General features: G+C 34.3%; 1 protein-coding gene across 1 annotated transcript in view; it reads right to left on the bottom strand.

Moving 5' to 3' along the window:
- Nucleotides 1-2317: 2317 nt before the first annotated feature.
- The window catches only part of LOC149249729 (polygalacturonase-like), a 134638-nt gene continuing 118692 nt past the window's right edge, over nt 2318-18263 (bottom strand). Inside the window, exons 7-11 of the mRNA XM_089453455.1 lie at nt 3763-3783; nt 3436-3643; nt 3243-3324; nt 3055-3163; nt 2318-2749 (exon numbers count right to left, since the gene is read on the bottom strand). Of these exons, the coding sequence (XP_089309581.1) occupies nt 2618-2749; nt 3055-3163; nt 3243-3324; nt 3436-3643; nt 3763-3783 (552 nt within the window). The 3' untranslated portion in view covers nt 2318-2617. The remainder of the gene's footprint in view (nt 2750-3054; nt 3164-3242; nt 3325-3435; nt 3644-3762; nt 3784-18263) is intronic.

Below are 18263 nucleotides of genomic sequence, written 5' to 3'. Positions count from 1 at the left end.
AATGTTCAACCCTCAATCTATATCTATATGGAATATGGATCTATGATGTCTCACTTTATTTCCTCTATTATCTAGCTCCATTTATTTATCACATGTACTTAATAAATGAAGTATATTTGGTTTATGGGAGCCATGTGATACTTAACACTAGCAACGACCATTGCCATTGTATGGCAGGTATTAGTAGAGAGATTTATTGAAAAATTCTTCTTTCATTTATGTAGTCTAAATAGTACTAACTAGGAAACATAACTACAAATAATGGTTAAGAAATATCAAGCATACCCTCATTTTTAATGACTAATGGAGAGATATCTATGAAGGAGAGGATGAAAATGCACCTACCATGCCCAAATCATATAATGAGCTATCATTTGGTAGAAAAAGGAAAACAAATCCTATGCCTCGATTATTACTTCTATAAATGAAGAGATGAGTCATTATATAGTTTCAATTATGAAATCCTATGGTTCATTAAAAGGAATTATATATATATATATATATATATATATATATATATATGACTCACACTAAGAATTGGAGGTTTTTTAGTTGATGGTCTAACTCTTCAACCTTGAGTTGGAAGATCACGATCCCCTAGCCCTAGCCAATGAAATTAGAGTCATCATGCATGATGTATGTCATTGGAGTTAGGATGGAAATCCTAGTCAAAACATTTGTCAAATCCCTCTACCCTATATATTATCTTGAATTCATACAATCTTATGAATAATTCAAGTCCATTACTTATGACATCTTGTGGAGAAGTTTACAATAAGAGGGATTTTGGGAAGATGAAGGAAAAAATGAAATCCCCTAAAGAAGTAGTGTGACTTAATCAGAAACGGAAAGTAAATAACATTATTCTACTAAAAGTGGTAGTAGAAGAGGATGTTGCAGAAAAAAATTTAGAGGCAAGGGGAGTAGACACCATCAAGGGGAAGTACTTGATCTATGTTGCATTTACTTCAACATAGATGGACAGGATGTGATAAATTGAAAAATCCCTTGGGATAGAATCAAAGAAATATGATACAAGAAATAATACAAAGGTAAAACATAAGATCAAACTATTGGTAAAGAACCAGAATTTGATGATTACAATGTCGAAGTAATTGAAGATATCTTTCACACTTCATTTATTTCTTGGGGAGATCCATGGCTATTCGAGACAACTACAACCTACTAAATACCTTTCAAAAACATATTTTCATAGATTTCAATGAAAATGTAGATTGCACGGTGCATTTTACGGAGAAATCAAGTCTCAATCATTCAGGACATGAAACCATTAGGCTTAAACTACCCAAACTTCTTAATTTTCTTCTGCATGATGTACTCTATCTTATAAAGATGAGAAAAAGTCTATTGTCACTTGTTCACATTTTCCAGCCAGGCCACTCTATTCATGTGTATCATGGAAAAGTATAAATAAGGAAAGTATCTGACAACATGGTTTTGATGACTAAAGTAGAGGAGGAAAGACTATTGAAGTTGGAAGGAACATCTTTCCATACACATAAATATGCATACCTTTCTTAGCACAATGAAAGTATATTTCGATTTAGTCTTCTATAGCATAAAATATTAAGATATCTTAATTATGGAAATCTTTATTTACTAAAAAAGAATGGTGTTTTTGGTTTTCTAACTATTCCTAATAAACTAAAGCAATTTCATAATTCTTCATAATTCTACTTATAAAACATGTGGAAAACTTGCATAGCTAATTCATTCTTATTTGTTTGGCACTATGTATGTTCCTTCTACAAAAATATGTAGAGGTTTCCAACGCCATTTCTTAGACGAAACAAAATTATTATGTTTATTCACATGAATTTTAGGTTGTTCATAAACTTGTGGGTTTTAGGATTGCAAGGAAAAAGGAACTTTCACATTACAGTGAAGGAGGACATCAATAACCTTCGATACAAGGTTAGTAATTTGACTACTACAACTTCATAAAACATGTTTGTATGAGAAACAAGACCAGAATTGAAGTAATTTCTTTTTACAATCCAAAGTTTTCATGATTCTAGATGTGCCACGTTTATCGTATTTGAATATAGTAGCATTAAATTTATCATTATGAAAATCAACGGTTTTAAATTCATATTTATGGAAACTTAGTAGAATGAAGAATTTTTCTATAATTTGGAACTATTTTTCTATAATATAATTTTTCTAAAATTAACCTAATTTTTAAATCATTTTTAATTAAAAATCAAATAAAAAAAATATTAATAACAATCTTTAAATCATAAATTTATCAAATAAAAAAATATAATTCCAAAATCAACATCAAAGTGTGATGAGATAGTAGAAGAACATAAATATGATATCAATAAGTATTATCCATAAAACATAAACATGATATCATTACGTATTATCAATATTAGTGTTTGTCAGGATTTTTTTTCTTAACTTATTACATTGCTATTCACATATAATTTTCAACTTAGTTTTAAATATTTTGTCACGCTAAAAACTGGAAGTGCCCACCACCACGGGGCCGACATAGATAATTGCAAAGCCAATGAAAGGACCGATGACTCGCAGTAACAAATCAATCTGTTGCTTCCAATCCCGGTAACGTGAATTTAACGGGAGGAATGACTTAGCCATCGCTAGAACCTTGCACATTATCCGAGAAAGAAGTCGCCGGGTCTCCGCTATCCGCGCGGACGCTTACACCCTCCATCACAATTTTCGTAGATGGAAGGCTCCCGCTAACTCGAACAGCGGAACTCTACATTCACCACAACAACAAACGAGGAGACTCAATGCTCTGAGGCAAACTTGGTACCAAATTTTTCCTTTGTTTCAAGGAAATAGGGAGCGAACTCTACTTACATCATTCTTGCATGGTTTTAACTTCTGATTGTGACATGGCGATGGAGCGGCACAGTAATATTGATCGATAATAATGGGATTTGAGACATTAATCATGTTCACATGTTGGAAAATTGTTCCTTGGGGAGCATAATTTATCAACTGCGATTGAATAAACTAGAAGCAATTTGATGATACATTAAGATTCAATATCGGAATTACCTGCCCAGTTTCTAGGAATACTCCATTTTGCGAGGCAATCAAAGAAGCCCCATTAACAATTACGTCTGAAACTGTATCTTCCGAATTACCGCTGCCAAGACTTCCAATACTGCTCACACAAAAACATCATTAACAGTTCCTTCTTGTGTACGATATAATTTCGATATTAAGCTAGAGCACGTCGTTACCTTATTCCGTGTCCAGGCCCACAAACTAGTTTGTCGATTTGAATATCTGAGCTTCCTTCAACTATTGAAACAGAGTCATCTCCTATACAGTTTGATATCATTTTGATTATTACAATCTTGTTTTCTGCATAACAATCAATTATAGCACAAAAGAAGAAAGTAAAGAATATTATGAGTTATGGTAACCAATTACCTGTTGCAATTGTGCAATTCTGAATCACTACATGTTGGGAAGCGTAGACGTGAATTCCATCTGTATCCGGACTGTCACCAGGAGCAACAATTTTCAAGTTTTCAGCTTGAACATATGTTGTCTGAGCTATTTCAACGTGAATTTTTGGACTGACATGGAACGTCAAATTTCTCAAATGTACATTTGAGATAGAATTTACCACAAGTGCCTGCATTCAATTTTAGGTGAGCAATGATTAAGAAAAAAAGGAACTATGAAATTGAGGTAAAACTTTGAGTTTCATAATCAGCTCAAGAAAATACAGAAGGAATGTTTAGGTAAGCTTACGGTTGGGACACTCGGGCAACTCTGTATAACACACAATAAAAAAATAAAAAATGTTAATAATAAAAATATTTTTAAGAGAAGTATTAACATAAAAGAAATTAATATAATAATGACAATAATGATATGCTTTTAAAGTCAAAGTCTGTAATAATAATCATTCACATTTAAGGTCACCATCTGTTTATTGGATAAGGAATTTGTGTATGTTTCTAACCATTTTACTTTTAACCATTTTATTTTTAAGATAAAAGATTTAGAAAAGTTTATAATATTTTTAGAATTATAATCCGTTTTTTTTATTGTATATATGGGTTCAGCACTATGAAAAATTTATAGGACATTTTGATTGTGTGAAGGTTACCCATCAAGCTTGTGATTTTATAAATTTGTGTGGGATTTTAAAGAAATTAAATCAGAAAACCAACCCATTTTTTTTCAAAAAATCACACTAAAAATAACTTTTATATATTAAATTGCTATTCACAATTTGACTTTTAACATTTAAGAAAATGTACACATTAATAAATTTAAATCTATAATTTTTTATGAAAAAATATATATTCCTGATTATTAAACTTGATTAAATGGTATATATATTTAATTTAAAAAAAATTATAAATTTTTATTATAATTTTTAAAATTGATTTTATATATATAACAAAGTATTAAAATAATTAACTTATTTATAAATTTAAAATATAATTATAATAATGGAAAATTTTAATCTAATAAAAGATTATATAAAATTATTTTATTAGAGATTGTCTTCAAAAACAACTAAATTTTATTCCATTTTGAGTCGGTAAAATTTGTATTTTAAATGTGTACGTGTTAAGTCATACTAATCTTCTTTATTTCATTCCGATTTTATACATGTAAAAGTTAAAAAAATGAACATTTATAACTAATATTACCTTGTTATGCTTTGTAAACCTAGACGCATTTCAACGGTTGGCAAAACTTTACACTTAGGCCTCAAGGCCAAAGGCTGGGAGGGGGTCCCCCCTCGTCTAGACGACGCAACGACATTTCAAGATTTAGTCTCCTCTATCAAGAAAAAACCAAGGACAAAACCCCATTCTCGTTTCGTCAAAAAGTAGGAGGTGAGACCTACTATTGTGTTGGGGGCTAAATTTTGCCATACCTCTTTGACATTTTTCGACCACGCTGTGGTTGCTAAGTTCATTGGGATGTGTTCTTCACCTATATCAACGAAGTTGTGGATCAAGAAAATTTGGAAATCCAACATAGGTCTTTATGCATGTGGGTAATGAGTTCTTTGCTTTCTTGTTTAAACTAATATATGTTATTATTTGTAATGGATTATAGGTTTTTTTAAGAGCCCATGGAATATATTTGAATTTCTAGTTATTAGATTTTGACTCGAATGATGACATATTTATGCTAGTTCTAGTATGGGTTAAATTTCCAAGACGACCTTTATTTAGCTAGAGTGATTACTATTTGAGAGAAATTGGGAATGGACTAGGTAGATATCTTGATAGAGAAGAGCCCAGGGGTTACCAGTGTGCATGTGTTAAGGTATGTGTTGAACTTGATATGGACAAAGTTTCCATTTGAAATTAATCCAACTCAAGGTGAATGGTGTCATTGCTAGGTTCTCAGTTATGAAAAATTGTCTTTGAAGTGTAGGGTCTACTAAGAATATGGACACTTCACTAAGGATTGCAAAAAATGCAATTTAGAAGCAGGGAAGGTAAAAATGAAAATCCATAAGAGCTGTGAAAAATAAAACGAATCACTTCCCAAATGAAATGCAACCTCCTCATCAACAAGCCCCTTTGAGATTCTTCAATCTTAGGAAGAAAACCTACGTTACATAACAAAAAGCATTGTAGGGGAAGACTTTCCTAAGGAGGAGCATGAAGAGATGGACGAGGAGGATGGGGAAATATGAGAGCTAGAAAATGAAGAAGAAAGGCATTGGAGGAGCAATGAACAAGTGATGTAGGAGCATCCGTCACTCTTCATTAAAGAAGGAATCCAAAGCGAAACAAGGAGGAGATGTGGACCATCGAAGCTAAATAGGGGACATTTATGTTAAAATAGAGCTAGTTTGATGGAAGCAATAAGTCTCTAGAAGACTTGATTAATGTAATGTAATCTACCATATGTATACGAATAGAGAGATTTAAGGGTTGTTGAGGAAATCAAGGAGAGAATTGATCGGATCCTTTCAGTGATCCAATCCAATATTCCTGTAACGATGAACCTGCGTGTTTTATATATATATATATATCGTGAGACAGGTATGGAAGATATAGATAGAGAGCAATAGATAGAAATTTGTGTAACTAGTGTGTAGATTCAATGTAGTCGAGAGGGGGAAGTGTGACTAAGGCTGAATTGCCTTAGATTCTAACCAAGTTCTGTATATAATAGAAAAAGTGTCTTTCAGTAATGAAGTTGTGCGTTGTGTGTATTATTAGAGATAGTCTGAAAGTTTTGTGTTGCTAGATTGTTGATCGACCATCGATCACTGAAAGGATCGATGGCAATCCAAAAATATAGAGTTAATTGTTATATATAACTACTGTGGCATGCTTAAACGAATGTGGCAGATCTGTGTTTTAATACAGAATCCATCAATAAGCAGAAGATCAACAGCGTAGGTGGTAAAGAACGAGAACCATCGATCGTTTAGATCAACGATTATCGCATGGTGGAAGAGCGTGGGAGATAATCAGCAAAGAAGTGGTTTCGCAACAGGGAGTGGTATTTCGAGCAAGGTCTAAGTGGTAAGTGGTATTGAAGGGTGAGCACCCGATTCCACATATCAAGTGACACGTAGCACAAGGGTGGAGATAGGAAACAGCTTTATTGGGCAGTTAATCCCCGTGCTTGTTGTCTACCCGAAATCAATGTCAACCATCGGATCAAAAGGAGGTGATCAATGGTGGAGGATTGTCGTTATGCTTTGTTGATTGGGTGAAGTCCTACCATCGGATCGAGCGCCAGATCGACGGTCAAGATTTGATCGGCAATCGCATTTCGGCAAAGTCAAATGACAATGGGCGATGGAATGTTGATTAAGCGATGCGCCAATAGAGATAGAGCACCGATCGGAGATCAAAGATAACGAAGGACAGCGAGAAGGCAATGGACTGGGAGTGCGGTCCCGACGATTTATGAATGCGGGTTGTATAAATATTTGAAGTCCAACCTTATGTGTACGGGACCTTGTTTCTGTGTTTCCCGTGTAATTCCTGTGTATTCCGATATGAAGTATGTTTCCGATTTAAAGGATTAAGCCTTCAATTTACACTTCTGATAAGTTTGTGGCCCATAACCCACAAGCCTCAAGATCGAAATTTATAAATAAAGGAGAAATTGGTTTACCTCAAATCTCCTTTCATCAACAAGTAACACTAGAGGATAATCAAAATCTTTATGTCTTGGAAACAATAGTCAACCCTCAAGAACTCTAACGAAATGATGAAGCCCCATCAACGATAAAGGATAAGGGGGTAGAACTTGGGAAAGTAGTAACAAGAAAAGAAAAAAATATGAGATAGGGAAATAAATTTAGCAATCAAGAGTCTAAAAGAAGCAAAAAAGGAAAAGGGAGTCCATTTAAGAGGGAAATAAGATAAGAAGAAGCATAAAAAAAAAAAAAAAATATGGGAATCAAACTCCAAATTACTGAATTCCTAAAACCAGTAATAGTTTCGAATCAATAGCAAGAGAAAATGGACAGAGGTAAAAGAAATCAACCCTCCTAAAAATAAATGAATGTTATTTTTAAGAATATAAGGGGATTGGGAAACCTCGAAAATTCCCTATCATTCAAAGATCTAGTTAACCAATCAAAGTTGTAGATATTACTACTATATGAAACAAAGTTAGAAGAAAAAGACACTTTGGAATATGCAAAGAAATTTTAGCAAGATTGCATTGGGGTGGTTCAAGACTCCCATGACACATCAAGAGGTTTAGGTACTTTAGGTCTCCATTCTCTATTCTCTTTACATGAATTCATGAAGTTGCAACATTGGATTGCAATCTTGCTCGAAAGGAACGATTTGAAGGAAAGAATCCCCATTATAAAAGTATATTCCCCGGTCAAGTATAGAGAATAAAGTGACTTATGGAATTCATTGATGGCTTTAAAATATTTACAATGGCATCTATATAGCATTGTAGTAAGATACTTCAAAACAATCCTTTGTTCTTATGAAAATCATGCTGGTAATATTGTGACGATCCTTTTCATGAAAATATGGAAGATCCCTATTAAATATGGATTCAGCCACATAGCAACATGCTTGGATAGATACCTATTACATATTAATTGGATGACTAAAGGAAAAGATTGTACTTCCTTAATATTAGCTCAAGGTAACTCAGATCACTGACCGATTTCATTAGAGATAGAACCCATGCAGAATTTAGGACCAATACCTTTCATATATAATCTATTATGACTATTGGAAGGAATGACTAATATCATTAAGCAAGCCTGGGTGACTTCAGTTAAAGGATTTCCTTATTATGTTTGGGAAATAAAGTTAAAAGTGGTTAAGAAGGCTTTGTGGCTCTAGGCAAAGGATAAATATATACCCCCAAGCCAAAAAATGAAAGAGGTAATCCTGCGATAGAAATATCTCAAGTGAAGGAATCAAACATTCAAAAATAAAAGGAGTTAACCCAAAAAACTCATTCTCTAAAGAGGTAGGAGGAGTATTGGAGATTGAAATCTCATAACACCTAGCTAAAAGCTAGTGATCATAATACATTTTCTTATTAACAAGTAGGCCAAGGCTAGGGAATTTAAAAATCAAGTAAGTGATATTGCTCCAAAAGGTAATCCTAAAACTATTTCCTTTGTTGATATAAAAAAGGAGGCCTTCTTGCATTTTCAATCCCTTTAATATGAATATCTAGAAATAGATCTAGATGATGTAAAGATATTTTTATCAAGTTTCCATGCAATAGGTTATAAGCAAGAAAATTAGCATCTACTCTAACCAATTATGGAAGTAGAAGTTGTTGAGGCAATCTAGTCTGTCGAGCCTAACAAAGCCCTTAGACCATATGGATTTACAATTGCCTTTTATAGAAACTTTTGGTCACTAATAAAAGGACATTTGATGCATATGTTAAATTTTTCTAGAGAAAAAGAAAAATTAGGGGTAGGTATAAATTCATCCATCCTGGTTGTGATCCCAAGGGAATCTAAGCCTCTTAACTTTTCAAGGTTCAAGCCCATATCTCTGTGCAGCGCAACATACAAAATACTAAACAAAGTTATAGCCAATCATTTAAAGAAAATATTACTAGTTCTAATTTTGGAAATCGGGCATCTTCATGCAGTAATGACATGTTTTGGATAATGTTATTCTGGAGCAAGAAGCTCTTCATACCAGTAAAGAAAAAGGAAAATCGGGTATTGTAATTAATTTGGATATGACCAATGCTTTTGATCAAGTTCAATACTCCATCCTCTTTTTAAATATGGAAAAAAATTGATTCAAATCATATTTCATTAAATGGATTAAATCTTGTATAGGTTTCACTTGGATAACTCCTTTAGTAAATGATAGACCATCACCCTTCTTCATGGAAAATATGCATTTAAGGAAAGGGTGTCCTCTCTCACCACTTTTATACTTTCTGCTTTTCTAAACTATTAGGTCCCTATAATACTAGTGTATCCCCCATATTGTTATTTTTAGTGTAGTCCACTATTATTATTGTTATGCCCTTCTATCCCCCACATTGTTATTATTGTGCCCTTACAATATTATTTTTATGTGGGCTTTAATTATATTGTGACCCCTTGGACTCCTATATATACCAAGGAGGTCTTATCATTTGTATCATCCAATAATTTTTCATTTATGTGATGTAAAGGAAGTTTCCCCCTTGAAGAGGCTATTTATCAAGTCGTTGATTTATCTTTTCTTTTATTTTGTGAGCTAGTTGCATAACATTTGGTAACAGAGCTTTGGATTCTAGGGTTTCACTTCTTCAAATAGGTCACCTTGTAATTTTCTCCATATTTTTTTTTCTATGATGCTTATGAAAATGAAATTGAGACCACGTGGAACTGAAATCATGGTGAACATTGTATACGAATTTAAAATCTTGTTTCGCTATATTTTCGGGGATATGATCCGAGGAAGTTAGGGTTTTTGCAGGCTCCAGAATTCAGTCTCAAATAGGTCGCCTAAGGCAAATAGTCGTAACTTTATCTTTGAGAATCAGATTTGAATTTCATAAAAAGTCATTGAAATTTCACAAACTATAGTTTGTCATGTATCATTTTTAGAGTCTAAAATTGAAATAGTGACACGTGGAATTCCGTACAAGTTCACTCTACTGAACTAGTCTACAATCAAGTCATCATGGGAGATTGGGCATAACTCTTTCTTAAAGAATCCAATCTCATTTTTATTTGTGTAATTAGAAAGAAGACTCAGAGAACTACCATAGAACTAAATTTAAGACCTTAGAGTTCCGCAATTGCATAGCCACAACAAATTCAATATCGAGCTCCTAAAAACAAGAAAAAGGTGTGTATTTTTTAAAATTTGCGTAAGTTTTACTTGAAAATCGGTTTGAAGTGATTCAAAGGGCATAATGAATCATAAATATCATTGTTAGATTCCAAAATGACTTGAAGAAAGGAAATGAAAACACCTAGTAAGCAACCATAAAGCTCTACTATGACGCATGAAGAAGAGGAAGAAATGCAACATGATATAGCAAAATTACGAGACCAAGTGCAACAAATTTCGTTCACGCAAAAAGTAACCAAAAAATAAATGGAAGCTAAGATGGATGGTTTGAAGCATGCTTTAAAACCAGACATGGAAGGTTTGAAGGATAGATTAAAAGAAAACATGGAAGGTTTGAAGGATGGATTAAAAGCGGACATGGAAGCTAAGATGAAAGGTTTGAAGTAAAGTTTGAGAACATTGTTACAAGAAATTTTTCCTAATGACGAAAAGGTATTCTATGAAACTCACGGTGAGAACAAAAGGAATGTTAATCATAATTTCAAAGACTCTAACTTTGGAATTAAGATCCACCATATTCCAAATATCGATATAAAGAAGTTTGATGGCAAAGATCCAATAATATGGATACTACAGATGGAGCAATATTTTGATCTCCATGATGTGCAACACACACAAAAGGTACGCATTGAATCTTTATGTTTAGAACCTAATCAATTTGTATGGCATCGATGGATTTGTTCTCGTAAACCACTTGTCACTTGGGCAATTTTTACATAAGAAATGATAGCACATTTTGAGGATACAAAAAGCAACACCTTCTTTATCCAATTGATAAATATCAAACAAAATGGTTCAATGGTAGAGCACATTGAGGACTTCCAAAAATTTAATATTAGGGTAAATGATATACCATAAGAGCATAGGATTAATGCCTTCGTAGGGACTTTAAAGGATAACATCCAACATGAGGTTCACCTTTGGGAACTTGATTCACTAGAGAAGGCATTCAAGGTGGCAAGAAAAGTTGAAAGAAAAATTATTGCAACAAGGAAGTCTACCACTCACAATTATAAATATGTAAGGGTTTCTACTCCCAACATTCCATAACCTACAGGGTTAAAACCACAACAAATGGAGGAAAAAAGAGGAAAAAGGCTTTGTTACAATTGTGATAGAAAATACACCAAAGATAATAAGTGTGCTCAGAATAAATTATTTTACATAGATTTTGAAGAGGAGGAAGAAAAAAAACAAAAAATCTAAAAAGAAGAGGATATACACCAAGAACAAAACCCAGAGAAACAAGAAATTAATCTGATCATATCTTGTAATGCATTGGCAGGAATTACCACTCCTCAAACTCTCAAGATAGAAGGACAATCCAAGAATAAAATGGTAACAGTGTTGATTGAATCTAGTAGTACCCATAATTTTATTCATTGTAAGATGGCCAATGAATTGAATTGATCCCTATATCTAGCACGAGAGTGTCAAGTCATGGTTGAAAATGTAGGAACTATAAATTGCTCAAGAAAGTTCCATAATATCAAGCTAACCATAGGGGAATATGTGTTTAATAGTCCAATTCTTTCTATTCCAATGGGTGTTGTTGTTGTACTAGAAGCCAATGGTTACAATTTTTGGGGACGATAGCTATTAATTTTCAAGAATGTTTCTTGAATTTTTTTTGGGAAGGAAAGGGAATTGTATTAAAGGGTATCGTAGGGAAACTAAAAAATATAGTCAACTCTAATGGGATGAAAAAGCTTTTAAAGAGAGAAAAACGAGTAGTAATTGCACGATTATGCTCACTAGAGGTTCAAACATAGAAATCATCTATTCCTCAAGACCTTTAAAGTCTTGGACAATCATTCCAAGGTATTTGAGACTCCCAAAAGGCCTCCCACCTATTCATTACATGATCATGAATTTAATTTGATTCCGAGAAGTGCTCCTCCAAACATCAGGCCTTATGGATATCCCTATGCCCAAGAGAGTGAAATTGAATGGATGGTTACAGAAATTCTAATGGTCAGTATAATTCAACCTAGTCAAAGTTCTTTCTCTGATCCAGTAGTATTGGTCCACAAAAAGGATGGATCATCGCACATGTGTCTAGATTAATGGGAGCTCAATAAGCTGGTGATTAAAGATAAATTTCCCATTCTTGTCATTGATGACTTGTTCGATGAATTACATGGAGAGATTTATTTCACCAAGTTGGGTCTTCGTTTAGGATATCATCAAATTAGATTGAAGACTTAAGGCATTCCGAAAATAGTATTTAGAAATCATGAGGGTCATCATGAATTTTTTTAATGCCTTTTTCCCTTACCAATGCACCTTTCAGATTTCAAGGTTTGATGAATTCCATTTTCAAACCCTTCCTTAGAAAATTTGTGTTAGTATTTTTTGATGATATACTAATCTACAACAATACTTGGAAGGATCATGTTCAACATGTTGAAAGGGTGCTCAAACTATTGGAGGAGAAACAAGTATATGCAAAAACCTTCAAATGTTTCTTTCGAGTACAATAGGTGGAATATTTGGGTCATATTGTATCTCATGAGGGTGTTAAGATAGACCCTATCAAAATTGAATCCATAAGGAATGGAAAATACCCACAACCATAAATCATCTTCGAGGATTTCTCAGGTTGACACGATATCATCACAAGTTTGTTAAGAATTATGGGAGAATAACGACACCTTTAACAACATTACTGAAGAAAGATGCATTTTCTTGGTCTCGAGAAGCAACTAATGCCTTTGAAAATCTTAAATAGGCAATGTACCAAGCATCGGTTTTAGCTATGCCAAACTTCACAAAAACCTTTAATGTGGAATGTGATGCCTTAGGAAATGGAATTGGTGTTGTTTTAATTCAAGAAGGAAGACCCATTTCTTTTAAAATTTGTCCAATCAAAGGAAAGTATTTACACAAGCCTATTTATGAGAAGGAAATGTTGGCAATACTAGATGCACTAAAGTAATGGTGACCTTACCTAATGGGAAGACACTTCAAGGTAAAAACAAATTATGATAGTCTTAAATACTTTTTGAAACAAAGATTATCTTCCGAAGAGCAGGAAAAATGGGTCACAAAGATGTAAGGTTATGACTTTGAATCAATCTACAAAAAAGAGAAGAAAAATGTTATTGAAGATGCACTCTCAAAAAAGGATGAGGATGTGGAAACATTGCTTTGTGCCATTTCTATTATCCAACCTGATTGGATAACTGAGGCATGGGATGAATGGAATAATGATGAAGAAGTGTGGACATTCATTCAAAAGTTGCAGCAAGATCCCATGACATCTAATATATTTAGTTGGAAAAATGATTCATTATGGTACAAATATCACTTATATCTTTGTAAGAATACCCAACTCAAACAAAATATTCTTTTTCAATTACACACCTCCCCCTTAGGAGGGTTGATGTAGAACCAGCTTAAAGGACCAAAACAGCCTACAAATTTCTCTACACAACCACCTAAAATGAGGCTCAAACAAGCCATAACCAAATTCAAACTATAGGTGGATCATGGAGAGGAAAATCCTCATCAATGGAGTCAATTTGAGGTCTCTCTGGCCCTGAGAAAAACTAATTAGCAGGTTACTGACAAAAGCACAGCGTTATACACAAAAACACAACAATTTCGGGCAAAAAGGTAGTTCCAAGAGGGGAAGCATAGCGCCAACTGACAAAAACAAAATGCCAGAAAAAAGCGCAGCACCAAGCTCAGGAATGCGATTTAACTGAATTTTCTTGTGGATTTTTTTCTAGGTTTCCTCCTTTGTCGAATTGTTGAGGCATGATCTATAGGATTAACAATAAAATCATGAAGGTTACCATTGGATCAATGCTCAACAAATTCATGGTTGTACAGAGGAATAGATGCTACAACTTGTGATCGAGCCAGATCTTGATACTGTGCAGATGGTTTAGGTAAGTTAAGGGATGTACAACCGAAGGTTTCACTATGTCACAAAGTTTGACTGTCATTAACAGCCCAACAAAACTACCCCATTATCAAATTCAATAGAAAGCCCTTCAATACCCAATAAAAAATTGAGTTTTATTCATGAAATTGGGTCTTATCCCATCTGGCCCTCGATGGCTTGATTTTTCACTCTCCCTCTCTATCTCTCTGTCTCTCCTCACTCGAGATTACAATCAGAAAACAATATCACTAACTAACAGCCTCCTTCCACAAATGAAGGAGTTTACTATTTTTTTAGAAACCAAATCCTATCCTAACTTAATGATCTAATCTACTTGGCTTGATCTCCTCGCAGGGAGGATCAACTTGCCATTTATTCCTATTTTATCTAGAATTTGACAACAAACTAACTACTACACAATTAACAATTAATAAGAAAATTAATAATCAATTTTTTTCTCCAACCCTTGTTAGCCACAACATGTGAACACACAATCACATTGCTGGCTAAGTCTAGATGCTCCTGCATCAGACTCCTAGGGAAGAAAAAGACTGGTCTATCAAATCTTCAGGATTCACTTGGTATTTTTGTAGCTCTGTTGTTGTCATCCAATTAGCATCCTCAACTGGTTGTCCCTTCCATTTGACTAGATACTGATAATATGTTTGGCCCCTAGTCTTCTTTGTTGCTCTTTTCTCCAGAATGGCTTCTACTTCCTTCTTTGTTGTCTTTGGCATCTGTTCCTCCCAATTTAGAGTCTTAACCTCCTCTTCTGCAAGTTCATCTTGTGATTCTGCCTTTGTTTCCTTTTACGAGTACAAGTCTGTAATATTAAAGATAGGAGATATGCCAATTCCTTCCGACCACTCAATCTCATAAGCATTAGAGGAAAACTTCATCAAAATTATGCATGGACCTATCTTTTTCATTTTCAATTTTTTATACGTCTCGACAGGAAATATTTCCTTCCTCAAGTAAACCATAACTAAATCACCCACTTAAAGCTCCTTTTCTGTCCTCTTCTCATCGACCCTTTGTTTATACTTCCTGTTGTTTTCTTGTAACCTTTGCTTGACATCTTCCTGCAATTTCTGCATTTGTTCCACTAATTATTCATCCTTTGCACTACTGGTTTCCTGCTTTCCCAAATCTCTAAGCTCATATACTCCTCTTGGGTGCATGCCAAAAACAATCTGAAATAGACACATTCTGGTACACCGGTTAGGAGTATCATTGTAAGAAAATTCAGCTTGAGCAAGCGCCAAATCCCACTGTTTTGGATTTTTATAAACCAAACTCCTTACTATGTTTCCCTAGCTCCTGTTCACCACTTCAGTTTTCCCATCCGTCTGAGGATGACAGGCTAAACTAAAACTAAGGTTTGTACCTAGTTTTCTCCACAAGGTCCTCCAAAAATGTCCCACAAACTTGGTGTCTCTATCTGAAACAATGCTTACAAGAAGCCCATGTAATCTTACAATTTCTAAGAAAAACAAATTGGCAATGTGAGTTGCATCACTAGTTTTCCTACAAGCAATGAAATGAGCCATTTTTCAAAACCTATCTACAACAACATAGATAGAATCATATCCTCTTTGAGTTTTTGGCAAACCCAAAACAAAATCCATGCTGACCGCATCCCAAGGCCTGTTCGGTATTGGTAATGGCTGATATAATCGAGTGTTTTGGCTCCTTCCCTTGACATGTTGACAAACACTGCATTTCTCAACAAACATTTTGATATCAATTTTAATTTTTGGCCAATAATGAAAATCACTCACTTGAGTGAATGTTTTGTCCTACCCAAAGTGTCCAAATAGTCCCCCACTGTGCTTTTCTTTTATTAGATTTTCTCTCACGGAGCATTTAGGGATACACAGTTTATTTCTCTTGAATAATAAACCTCCTAGAATTTGGTAGTCTAACCACTGGCTTCTGGTATGAATCACAGGATTTTGAATAGTTGCATATATTTCTTTAAAATCAGTGTCTTCCTTGTACATATCAATCATCTCCTCAAACCCCAAGATGCCAATATTCAGTTCCTGCACAGCCAGATCTACTCGGCTCAAAGCATCAACAACTTTATTTGACTTACCGCTTGTATGCTTGATTACAAAGGTGAAACTCTGCAGGAACTCCACCCACTTAACATGCTTTTGGCTCAACTTTTGTTGATTATTTATGAATTGTAGTGCATAACTATCAAAATACAAAATAAATTCTTTAGGCAACAAGTAATGCCTCCATTTCTTTAAAGCCTGCAACAATAGAATAGAATTCTTTATCATAGGATGAGTACGTCCAATTAGACTCATTCAAATTTTCACCGAAATAATCTATAGGTCTCTGCTCCTGGGTCATGAAAGCTCCAATTTCTATCCCACTAGCATCAGTCTCAACTTGGAAAGTTTTACCAAAGTCAGGTAAGGCTAAAACAAGTTTTTCAGTGATCTTCTTTTTCAACATTTTAAATTTTCGATCTGTTACCTCTGTCCACTTAAATATTTGGTTGCTCTCTTTTATTGTTTCAACTATCGGTGCATAGATATGACTAAAACTTCTTATAAACTTCCTATAAAAACTTGCAAGACCATGAAAACTTCTTACCTCAAATACGCTTCTTGGAGTTTGCCAATTCAAAATTGCTTGAATATTTTCCGGGTTCATCTTCAAGCCTTCTTTTGAGAGTTAAAAACCCAGGTAAATGAGCTCCTCCTTCATGAAACTACACTTCTTCAAATTTATCAGCAGTTTCTCCTTTTGCATATTATTTAAAACCAGTTTAAGGTCTTCTAGATGCTCTTCCTTACTCCAACTGAAAATTAAAATGTCATTAAGATAAACTATCACGAATTTTCCAACATGATCCTTTAAGACTTCATTCATCTGTCTCATAAATGTACTTGGTGCATTAGTGATCCCAAAAGGCATCACTAACCATTCATACAGCCCATTGTTGGTCTTAAACATAGTCTTCCATTCATCCCCCTCTCTAATCCTTATTTGATGGTATCCACTCTTCAGATCTATTTTAGAAAAATATTTTGACCCACTCAAACAATCCATCAAATCATCCATACATGGTAAGGGAAATATATACTTGATAGTGATCTTATTTATTTCTCTAGAGTCAATACACATGCGCCATTCACCACCTTTCTTTGGGCTAAGTACTGTTGGTACTGCACACAGACTTAAGCTCCCGCTTATCAGACCTTTATCCAACAATTCTTGTACCTGCCTTCAAACTTCTTCATTCTCCTAAGGAGTTAACCTATATGTTGCTTTGTTTGGCAAACTCACACCAGGTATTAGATTTATGTGATCGCTAACACTTCTAATTCGTGGCAATGCATTTGGTAATTCATCAACAATAATATGAGTATAATGATTCAACAGATTTTTAATTTCCATAGGTAGATTGTCTAAACTAGTATAAGTCAAAATTACCTTTGGTTTTCCCACAACAACAAACTGCATTCCTTCCTCCTTTCTGACTTCCTGCATCAATTTTTTTCCACTTATCAACAAAACATTATCTCCAACTGCTCCTTTATTTGGTTCATCATTCAAAGGTAGCAATGTGTGCTTCTTCCCACCCTTCTCTAAGGTATATGTGTTCCTCTTGCTTTCATGAATGGATTTCCTATCAAATTGCCATGGTTTTCCCAGTAATATATGGCACACATCCATAGGCATCACATCACACAATATGACATCTTTATAGGTACCAATCTGCATCTCCACTTTGCATTGTTCTATCACTAGAAGGTGATGTCGTTTCTATAGCCATGAAACCTTGTAAGGAGTAGGGTGTACCATCTTAACCAACCCCAACTTCTCAACCATCTCTGTGGAGAAAAGATTATCAATATTCACACTGGCAATCACAAGCTTACAGCATTTATCTTTAGACTTGCATATAGTCCTGAATAGACTTTTCCTCTACACTGGTTCATTTGCTTCCTTATTTGCCTTGAGAAACATCTTTTTAACAATAAGGACTCTCCTACCTCAGGTGGCTCTTCTTACCCCATGACCTAAGGGTTTTCTTCTTTTGTCTC

Source organism: Pinus tabuliformis, chromosome 7 (assembly GCF_031772625.1).
Source record: "Pinus tabuliformis cultivar Carrire ecotype Pingquan chromosome 7, CPIR1, whole genome shotgun sequence".
Taxonomy (NCBI): Eukaryota; Viridiplantae; Streptophyta; class Pinopsida; order Pinales; family Pinaceae; genus Pinus; species Pinus tabuliformis.
This window is presented reverse-complemented; position numbering and strand designations above follow the sequence as displayed.